The sequence below is a fragment of the Oryzias melastigma genome, linkage group LG1 (genome assembly GCF_002922805.2).
Source record: "Oryzias melastigma strain HK-1 linkage group LG1, ASM292280v2, whole genome shotgun sequence".
Taxonomy (NCBI): domain Eukaryota; kingdom Metazoa; phylum Chordata; class Actinopteri; order Beloniformes; family Adrianichthyidae; genus Oryzias; species Oryzias melastigma.
In genome coordinates this window covers 16,105,997-16,116,849 of record NC_050512.1, presented here as the reverse complement: position 1 = coordinate 16,116,849, position 10,853 = coordinate 16,105,997, and the positions used below count along the sequence as shown (strand labels likewise).

General features: G+C 40.6%; 1 protein-coding gene and 1 long non-coding RNA gene across 4 annotated transcripts in view; one reads left to right on the top strand and one right to left on the bottom strand.

The window, feature by feature from the left end:
- Window positions 1–2,168: 2,168 nt before the first annotated feature.
- Window positions 2,169–10,853, bottom strand: part of fam13a (family with sequence similarity 13 member A) — a 53,172-nt gene continuing 44,487 nt past the window's right edge. The window contains exons 16-25 of one of the 2 annotated variants that reach the window (XM_036212313.1): window positions 8,140–8,353; window positions 7,925–8,066; window positions 7,743–7,824; window positions 7,465–7,670; window positions 7,280–7,363; window positions 6,178–6,273; window positions 5,633–5,716; window positions 4,884–5,071; window positions 3,818–3,919; window positions 2,169–3,179 (exon numbers count right to left, since the gene is read on the bottom strand). In XM_036212313.1, coding sequence (XP_036068206.1) covers window positions 3,056–3,179; window positions 3,818–3,919; window positions 4,884–5,071; window positions 5,633–5,716; window positions 6,178–6,273; window positions 7,280–7,363; window positions 7,465–7,670; window positions 7,743–7,824; window positions 7,925–8,066; window positions 8,140–8,353 — 1,322 coding nt within the window. In that variant the 3' untranslated portion in view covers window positions 2,169–3,055. The remainder of the gene's footprint in view (window positions 3,180–3,817; window positions 3,920–4,883; window positions 5,072–5,632; window positions 5,717–6,177; window positions 6,274–7,279; window positions 7,364–7,464; window positions 7,671–7,742; window positions 7,825–7,924; window positions 8,067–8,139; window positions 8,354–10,853) is intronic. The other variant, XM_036212315.1, reaches the window with a different exon arrangement.
- LOC112137417 overlaps window positions 5,051–10,853 on the top strand; it is a 13,755-nt gene continuing 7,952 nt past the window's right edge. Inside the window, exon 1 of one of the 2 annotated variants that reach the window (XR_004948029.1) lies at window positions 5,051–5,182. This is a non-coding gene — a long non-coding RNA (uncharacterized LOC112137417). Of the gene's footprint in view, window positions 5,183–9,519; window positions 10,147–10,853 lie in introns of those variants that run through there. The other variant, XR_002917533.2, reaches the window with a different exon arrangement.

The window sequence follows — 10,853 nt, the reverse complement described above, 5'->3', positions numbered from 1 at the left end:
AGTTTTTGTTTCAGTCTTTTTTTTTTAAGGTTTGTAATAATCATGACAGAGAAACGTTTCATGTCTCAACCCTGTCTCTGAACTCACTTTAACCTGTTTAGAGATTTTTTCCTACAAACGTTGGCCTCTCATATGTCTTGATCATTAGGGCTCTTCCTGCTTTGTGACCTGGTGGTGTAGGCCACTGATCAGGGGTCAGTCAGGCCTCCGGAGACCTGCTTTTGTAGAAGCGACTTTTCAAGAGCTGCAGGAAACGGGAGTCCTCAAAAGCAAAGAGGAGAGGCTTCTCTGCTCCTTCAGATTGTACTGTGAGTCACATTTACACAATGCGGGGAAGTCTGTGTTTTTCCTTAGGTTCTATACTGTATGGATGTTTATAGTATCCTGAAATAGAATGAAGACAAGGAAAATCTTGTTTTTATTTGAGTTTTTTCTTTGGTACTTTCTAGTTTGGTACAATTACAAATATTTTTAAGAGCATAAACATTTTTTTCCCACTTATATTACTTTATAATTTGTTTATTAATAAACTATAAAGTATAAGTCCAGTGTGACTTTATGAGGCCCTAAAAAGGGTTTTTTGCATTAAAAAATTCTGATTTACATGATTTTGAAAGACTCAACGCAAAACAGAGATTAACATTTTACAAAAAAATAAAAAATAAAGGCTCTTCTGTGTCCCAGAGATGAACAGGCTTCGACACATTTGTGCAAAAATGAAGCTCAGAGCAACAAAGTCTGCAAAGTCTGCAGGCTGTTAAAGTGTCACCAACATGGCAACAGAGAGAAGACAAAAACCAATGCTGTTGGTGTTCCAAAGCAACAGATTACAGCTGATCCAGAATTAAGCTGCAGGTGTTTAAACTAATACGAGGTCTAAGAAGTCTCTGCACTAGCTCTCTATCAGCTTCAGGATTGATTTTAACTGTTCTCCTTCTAGCGAGATCTCCTTTTAGTGCTGTGGTCCTCATCTGTGGAAGAATTTCCCTGAAGAAATAAGAGTTTCTGCATCGGTGGAGATTTTCAAATGTAAATTAATGACATATATATTTTTTACTTATTATTTAATTCATTATCATAAATTTAATTAATTCACTTAATGTACTTTGAAGTATTTTATGGCTTTTATGGTTTATCATTAGCATACTTTTTTACTCTTTCTGCCTGTGAACCTACGCAGTGCCTCCTCAAAGTATTATAATCAGTGTTTATTTTATTTATGCGTTTGTCTTTTGATTTCTTTTTTATTCGATTATGTTTAATTACTTTATATTGTTTTAGCTGATGTTTATAAAAAAATTTTATGGATGAAAGATACTGATCACAGTTTGCGGCTGGACACAGGTTCAAACTTTTGAAGTAACAAAGGTTAAAGTATTTTCTAAACAGTAAGGTACGGGAGTGGCAGTGTCATGGTGTGGGGCAGTTCTTCGGTTGGAAGAATTTAAGTCCCTTAAGAAAGAAATACGAATCTGGACTTACTATATTAGCAAGAAGTCAAGATTTGCACTGATGGGTCAATCAGATAGTTAAGATTACAAGTTGGCTTAAAAATAATATTAAATTGAAAGCCCTGATATCAGAAAATACATTTTTGCTAAACTCCACTAGTCAATCAATTGATTGGTTTATTTCAAGCTATTTTCAACAAAGGAAAAAGAAAATAAAAAATACAGAAATATCAAATCTATTAAAGATATTAATCCATAAGTTGATTTGATAATAAAGAAAATTGTGCTATCTTTTCAACATTATAATTGCTTTTAATCATAAATAGAATCTAAAACAGAAGCTGAGATAATCTCACCCCTAATATAGTTGTCATTTTTAAATATATTGTACGATCTATAGATTTTTACAAAAACCTTATTGCATTTTATGCATTTTATGTCCGCCCTGAGATTGGAAGGTCGTGAGTTCAAATCCCAGCCGAGTCAAACCAAAGACTCTAAATTTGGGACCCAGGGCCTCCCTGCTTGATTGGGGGGTTAAACCATCAGATGATTTCCGAGAGCGGCTGTGTCTGCAGCTCACCGCTCCTTCAGGGGATGGGTCAAATGCTGAGAACAGATTTCACAACTAATGGAACTTAAATTTTGTTTTGAGAGTTTTCATCCCTCCAATTTCCCAACATAAATCCTAAAAATAAAGAGCACAAAGGCAAACAATGTCAGTAAAAATAGGATTTCATTTATTATGTACAAAATCCAATTTATGTACTAAAATGTACACACTCGAGGTTTCATTCGGCCTGGCCAGTGTTTACACGAAGTGAAAAAAATTCACACTGATAATCATCCACTTTGGAGAAAAGAAAAGAAGTCGAGTATTCGCTCACAGAAATGTAAACATAACAGATGATCAGTATTTACAGATGAGCAATCGATTTCTGAAGGCGATGACAGATGCACCGGTCAAGCGTGGCGTCACGTGTAGCAGCCATTTTACACCCCCCCCCTCTACCATCGCGTCAAACCAGAGACCTAATAGCTTATTGGACATGAAGTAGAGTTGGAAACGTGTTTGGAACAAACGAGGCCAAAGTGCTCTGAGGCAATCCTTTCACTGAACGGGTCGTGCCTTTGGGGTCGTGGCGAGACGGGAGGTCATTGCGACGGTCAGGACGAAGCACAGAAAGCTATTTGTTGAAGCTGACACACAAAAGTAACGTCTCCCTTAGAAAAAATATACATAAATACACAACTTCAGCACAAAATTCTTCAATAACTTTTTAACTATACTTTAAATTATTTATGCTTTCTTTTTCTTTAGAGATTTCTACAGTTAAAACAGGAGAAAAAATATACAATTTGTTACTTTCAAGATGTTAGGAATAAGTTAATCATTCATTTAATAAAAAACTGATTCATTGTGCGCGTCTGGCTTTGAAGGAACATCCATTTGAAGGCGACGGAGGACTTCAGGTGAAGTCTAGTGGGCAGTAACAGGTGTGCTGCTCCCAGAGCAGCTAGACATGAAGGGATGTCTCTCCTTAAGAAAGATGTGTTTCATCGTATCGCTAGACACTGAGCACCAGTCTTTATAGAGTCTTTTTTCAGATGAACTTAGTAGCGTCTCTTTTGCTGATGAGAACTTCCAGCAGCCGCAGTTTGGCTTTGATGTGTTTGTATTCGTGGTACTCCACTGCAAGCGGCGAGCGATCCTCCTTTTGAGCAGTTCTGTCATTCAAATTGGAAGAATAGAGAAAAAGTTATTAAAAGTTATTACTGAGTTTTTTTAAAGATCTAATCCAGTTCTGTTTTGACTGATTGCAAGTGTTCCCTGCGGTGTTTTAACTATGATTATGCCGAGTTTAGCCAAAATCCTTTAGCTTTGTAGGACATAGTTTGTGTAGAGCAGTAGGAGTTCATTAGAAATAGGGATGGTTATCGCCAATAATTTCCAGAATTGATTTAATTCCAATTTTCTTTTTATTGAATTAAAGGTCGTGAGTTAAAATCTCGCGCGGCTGTGCCTGCAGGTCACCCCTCCCCCAGGGGATGGGTCAAATATGGAGAACAAATATCAGACTACAATGTGAGACAACTAATAGGACTTTAACTTTAACGTTAGCATTAAGCTAGCAGACTTTTTCAAAATGCATTAGATTGCATTAGATTAGGTTGCTCTGTGTCAACTCAGAGTTACAGTAAATTTCTAATGCACCATTCTAATGAACCATTTCCTAGAAAAGGAAAAATTTTTTCCTCCAAATTTTAGCCAAAAAAATGCATAAATGCAATTAAAAGACCACTGGGAACACTTATAATACATCAAAAGAAGATCAAGATGTTCACAATTGAAGTCCTCTCCATACCTTCCGTTTTGCCGAAAAAACTGGTCCTCAAACTCCTTGAGGTTCTTGCGGATCCTCTTTTTCTCCTCTCTTGCCTCCTGAAGCTGCTCGACGAGTTCCTGCCTGTGACAGAGAGGATCTGCGTTTAAGCTTCTTGTACTAATTGATTCTATTGACACAAAAACCCTTTAAGAAGACAGCAAAAAACTGATGCTATTAAAAGAAACTACAAAGATCTTTAAAGGCTTTAGCAGCTTTATGCTTATTCATCTAGTAAAGAGACGTCTCAAATAGTGTCAGATCAGCGCTCAAACCAAGGGGTCTGCAACCTGAGCCACATACATTTGGCTCTTTTGGTTTATTGAGAAATGATAACAACTTGAATAAATAAAAGAGTTGTTAAGTTTTGTTATTTATCTTTAGATTTTTAAATTGAAGTGATCAGTAAAAATGTACTTTTTCTTTTAAACTACTTAAACCATTAAACTGAAACCTTTACTGTTCATCCAAAATACAAAACATGTCAGATAACTCAAAAAATAGATGGAAAAAGGGTTAATTACATTTATTTGGATAAGTTAAAACTCATATTCGTACCTTGAGTCTTAAATTTTATTTGGATTTTATTTGACAGGATATATTTTATTTTGAAAGGTACTTGAGGTTGTTAAGTTACTATACAATACGAATGTAACACTATTATAATTGAATTATTGTATTTTTATCTAAATTTTATAAATAAATAAATGGCTTGATGGCTACAGAAATATAAATAAATTGTATTTTTCTACACAGGAAAGTGAGAGTGGCTCTAGCTGGGTTTTGGTCTGTAATACACTGGACCAAATGGTTCTTTTAGCACTAAATGTTGCAGAGTCCTGGTTTAAACCCTGGGTTTAGTCCAAATTTGAGGATGAAATGCAATAAAAATGTGTTAAAGCCATAAAAATGCTCTACCAACAGTTTCTTGGTTGTTAGATAAATCAAAAGCTAAAACCATGTTTCTATGGTAAAGTAGTAGGACTGAATCAGCTCATTTACACCCCCTCTCCCAAACTGCCTTGTATGTTTTATGTTTTGCCCTTACGTGGTAGCTGAGTGCAGGTTGGACAGCCTCATGTCTGTTGTGTTCTTCAGCTCATCCACGGGCGACACAAACCCGTCCACCTCCTCGTCCATGTGGTCCAGGATGCTGAGCATGCTGAGGTCGCTCTCCACCGTCATTTTGAACTGAGTCTTGGTGTCACCGTCGTCCTCCGAGCCGTCTTCCTCCTCCTGCACAGACAAGTCGAGGGGGGTTGAAGGGATCGGATGCAAAACCACACAGAGGAGCTGCTCAAACGCTGCAGTGTGAAGGAGCCTGCACAGTGTTAGTCTGCAGCAGAAGTGAGTCAAATTCAATCCGACTGGCCAAGTTGGTGAGTCACAGGGGCTTTTTTTTTTTATTCTTACAAATAACTCATGGTTTCTGCGCCTGCCTGTAAATTTAGGATTCTGAACATCTGGAAAGCTTGAACTAGCAGCATTACCTAATGCAGAGGCAGAAACCAGAAGAGGGGGTTTAGTGTGCATGGAAGGAGGCACGTTTTAGACGTGAAGATGTAATCCTAAATATCAAACAACTGAGTTGATTTATAAGCAAATCAAGTGAATCACAACAATCAGCAGCTACTGATTCGTACATCTGGACAGATGTTGGTGGCAGGAAACAGGCGGCTGCCCAATCAACAGACAGCAGTCAGGCTCATTAGAGGCAAAGGGGGAAAATGCTAGTCAATCAGGGGTTGAGGAGGGATTGGAGGACAGCAGGGCGATGAAGCTGCAGCAGCTCTTCACCTTGATATCATCGAAGAAGAGTGCGGTTTCACCCTCAATTATGGGCTGAAGGAGGGGACCTCTGCGCTTGCTGGAGGGGGAGCCCTGTGGTGACGGTCAAGAAGGAGGAGTTAACTACACTGAGACGCTCACCCAGGCTTATTTATAGCAAAACCACAAGAAAGCCACATGTGGCTCCTTCCCTTCTGTGTTTTGAACACCTTCTCAAAACTTATTTTGCTCCTTTTTTCCATGCATCAATTTAAAAAAGATAGGCTAAAATAGAAAAACAAAATAAAATAAGAAAAACTGTATTCTATGAATTTTTGTTAGTTTTTCTTTAGCCTAATAAAGTTGATCCGTGCACACATGTGCATGCTAATCTCTGGCTGTGGGTCCTGTCTGCATAGTAAGATTAGAGTTGTATATTATACAAGTCCTTAATGCAGATCATGACTTACATAATACAAGAAAAAAAACCTAAGCATAACTAGAAAGACATATTTATCACATTATAAGCAATAAACAAAAACGATAAGGTCACCGTTTCACATTGTGACACTTACAATGACGGGGATGGTGGTGGCTCTGCACAGGATCTGCTTCACCAGCCGGTATCTGTCGTACAGAGGTTTCATGACCTGCCGCTCGCTTTTGGTCACCTGAGGGAGGAGAAGAAACAGCCTGAGTTTAAGTGACATATTTTCATTTTTTTTTTCATAAAAAATAGATAATATTCGATCTATTTCAAAGCATTTCCAGTGGCCTTTCAATTAAGATTATTCTCCTTTTAGGAAAAAAAATGTTATTTTCTAGGACATAGTTTCTGTAGAGCAACAGTCTATTAGAAATTCGCCTGTTGGTGTGGAGTAAGCCTACCCCCACTTCTCATCCTCCATCTGTTTACCTTAGGGGTGGGTTGTCAAAATCCACTAATTGATCTAAGCTTAAGAGAGCAATAATCGATCCATAAAAGTAGAGATTGATCTCAAATGTTGAAATTATTGGCGATGCCCTACCATACACACTCTCTTGCTAGCTTACAGCCTCTCACGACCGAACATTAGCAATGCAACAAAAATGACGAGTGGATGCATCGGAATGTAGCTTATGACCTGCCGATTGTAGCTTTTACGTCACAATTTCAAACAATTCAGAACAATTTGAATAACAGTAGCACTGAAATGTTATTATAAGCTTCATTTCCTTTCTATTTGTCTGCTGTCATGAGAAATATTTCCCAAGAACATGTTAAAAAACCCTATTTTCATTGGAGCGGGTCTTTAAAGAAAACGACAGCTGCAGCACCGCGCCCCACTGCAACCCCGCCGCCCTTTGTTTAGACAATGGAGGTCATTACACACAATCCAGTGGAGGTCACTGTGTGAGGAACGAGCACAGGGGTCATCTGCATCCCGGGGATTAAGGCCGCTGCCGCCCAGCTCGGTCCCCACAGTTAATATTGATTATCTTTTGCAAAGGGCTGAATTGTAATGTTCATAAATTAAACCCCATTGATTCAGTTAACAGAGGGATGTTTGCAAACACGCCGACTTTTTTCTGCCTCGACACACACTGTAGGTCATAATCCCCTGAGGGATGGCGGCTGGCAGGAGATGAGAGTCGTGACGTGAGAACGGGTTTGTTTACATGTGGAGGAGGACTTACCGGTCGGCCGTGTATGCTCTCGTAGTAGAGAAGAGCTTTCTGCAGGGCGACTTTCTCCAATCCGATTTGGTCACGTGTCATATCCTGTCAGCAGACAAACTGAGTCAACTCATTTGATGGCACCCGAGTGCATTCGATGTTGCAATACTGTGACGTAGAGGCCTTTGCATGCTGGGAGTTTTTACCTTGATGTCTTCAGGGCGGTTCACCTCCTCCCTCTTCTCCTGCAGCTTCTTCTCAATAGACTCCAGGGTGCTCTCCACCGGCGGCTTCTGCGCCTTCTCCTGCTGGGACTTCCTGTCGAGCTGCGAGCCGAAGCTCTTGGGCAGTGTGTTGCTGCGCTGGCGTGTCACAGGAAGAAGGTCCTCCTCCGGTTTCATGAGCTTTTGTTCTGGTGAAAGCAGCTCGAGTTAGAGCTTGTTTGAGTCCATCTCTCGTGCTGAAGAGGGCTCATCGGACTCACCTTTTAGCTCTTTACGGAGCCGGGCTAGTTCGTTGACCCATCTGAGCACCTCCGGGTTTGCAACTTTGTCACTGTGGGATGGCTGCAGGGAGAGGAAAAAGCGATTCGACATGAAGGCGACTGCACAGACTGAATCTTCAAAGAGTTTGGGAGCTTTGTGATCACAGTTAGTGATGACCTACCCTGTATTTACGATCCTCCTCAAACCTCTCCTCAAACCGTTGGATCTTCTTCTTCAGTATGTGAATTCTCTTTGTGAGCTGGGCAGAGGTCAGCTCCTCCCGGTCATCGTCTCCAGAGCCCAGAGACGAACTCCTTCTGCGGCTGGACATGGACAAACCGCACTGTAAGCCCCCCGTTCCTCATAATCTCAAACCCACAAACTTCATCCTCCTACCTGACGAACGAGTGAGCGTTTGGCGGCGAGGGAGGCACTTCTGTGTCGTCCAGGTACTGCTGGCTCTGTTCGTAGGCGTAGAAACGAGGGGACACCATGGGGCTGCTGTCCTCCTCCAGGAGCTGGCGGATCAGACGGCCCCCGGCGTGAGGGGAGAGCCGGGCCTCCTCGCGGTCCATGCTCTCTCTGTGTAGCGAGTACGCTGGGGCGGGTTCTGCCATGACATGCAAACAAATACGCACATTTCTTTTAATCCTAGCAGACAGAAAACTCAATCTCGATTCTTTTTGGTTTTTAAAAGTAAAACTTAAAATTCTATCTTACAAAAAAGCAAACCACAATCACCATTAACTCTGCAGTTTGAGTGAATTTAAATAACTTTTTACACATTATGTTACATCCTCAAAAAGTATTCCAATAAAAACTTTTCTCCTGTTTTTACAACATGCCCCCACCTCCTGCCTTTCTCCTCATCTCCTAGTTACAGACTCTGGTAATAATTATGTCTGTTGAAAATAACCGCGAAGACACCCCTGACAATCCCTGGGCTATTAATAAAGCCAGGATCTCTGCGGGATAATGTCAGTTCATGATCCCTGTTGTGAAGCGTTGTAATGAGCCTGTTTTTGAAACTTTTTTTTCCTGTTTCCATGCTGCGTGGTGACAAAACAACATAAAACACACAAACAGAAGAACAACTGGGTTGTTCGTCCAAAGTCTTTGTTTAAATAAAAAGTAGAAAACTCTGTGCCAAAAGCTCTGCATGACATCTTTTGTAAGAATCGTCACAAAAAGCACACACAGAGGATCTGGTGTCAGAATACACGGAGCCGTTGTTGCACACACAGCATAGATGGAGGGAATAAAAACAAGTGCTGAAGGAAACCAACTGTCTGTGCAAACACCCAAAGTGTCAGTATACAAGTGAGAAAATATGCATATTTTTCTTATCTGAGGTAAACGGAGTCCTGTAGGGAAGGGATTTAGCTCAAATTCCACTTTTGGTGCCCCCGGAGGTCTACCTTTAATTCCTGATACGTGCAGTTTATCAAGCCCCCCCCCTTCCTCCCTCCCTTCTGGCGCGTGAGCTCCAGCTCCGGTACCCTCCATCCCTCTGAAAGTCTGCCTTTGAGGCCCAAGCTTTAGCTCACGGTAGCTGGGCCCAGTAAGACTCTGTGGCATTTGAAATTAATCTTTTAAATCAACCGCTCGCTGATGGTTCGGGATTAACCAAATTAATGAAACAAAACACTTGCCATTTCAGAAAAGGCTGAGTGTGCGCGAGATGCTCGGCGGTTATGTTCCAGGTCGTTCAAGCATGTTGCTATGCACGAGGAAAGGTCATTCAGACAGCCGACTCTTTCTTTTGTGCAGCAAAGGCTTATACTGTTGTGTTTTGTGATGCAAAAAAATATGTTTTTTTCAATCAACAGCTTTATTCCCTTATTTTATTTATAAAACTAAATTGAAAGGAAATTTTAAGAATTAAAATGCCAGAATGGAGCATGCCAGGCTACAAAGGTGAGCACTGTCCTACAGTGGACTAGCACCAAGGTCGCTGTACGACCCCCTAAAACACTCCCATCCATCCACAGGCCGATTATTAATTTAATTCCCTCAAAAAACCCTTAATATATGTAGCTACAATTTGTTCTTTGACTCCTTTGATGCCTGAAAGTCACCTTGAAGACATCTCTTTTAACCAGCTTGTCATAGTCCCATCATGCAGTGAAACACTGAACTACATTTTAATACGAATTATTTATTCACTACACAGTAATAAGAAGGAGAAATGTCAAAACTATGCATATTAGGATTACAATCCAAGTTTTCATGCAAATAATGAAACTTTTGCAGCTTGGGAGCAGCTTTTTCTTCCAAGTTTTTGCATAAACACAAATGAGAGAAAAAAACAGTGAAACTGCGATTTCTAATGTAGCCGCTAGGGGGCTCCACGTGTCACGCAATTAAGTGTCCTTTTGCTGCAACCGCAGAGCTCTAATGAAGGTAGGTTTTTTGCGCCACAAATTCAAGCGGGGGAGTGGTGGGGGGGCATACAGGCGTGCGGTCCACGTTGCTTTCATGCATATCTGAAGGATGAACCCGCGTGTTTTAGTCCACGCCATAACCCGCAATATCTTATTAATATCCTATTAAAAAAAAAAAAAAGATGGGTTGCTTTCTGTGCAAACGCTGCAAAAAACAAACACAAAACTATAAAAACATATAGTTGAAAGGTTCGATTTCTGGTCGCTTAGAAGTTTTTTCCCCCTAAAAGGACAACATCAACAAAAGAGAAGTGTGTACGCGCCCCCTTCGGTGCGCATGCGCGGGCATTCAGAGCAACAACAACATGCCAAATTTTCCTAAAAATGTACCACTTTACTCCCTTCTGTACGCCTCAGGCTACTTTAAAACTCCATATTAGGCATTTGAGACCCGGCTATAAAGCTTAGCAATAGCAAACTATGATTTTACCGCTAGCTTTAATTCAATAGCAACCCCCGCGCGCCACCAACGACAAAAACTACAGCTGCACTTTTCTTTTTGTTGTCACACAGCCAATTATCACGCAAAAAAAAAGTATTTTAGGTCATAAAATACAATAAAAATGTTAAATGATGAGATAAGCAACTAAAATGATTTGGGGGGGGGAACGAAGCACATATGTATGCATAGCAAATTAAGCGAGAGCATCCATGTTCTTTCATAAG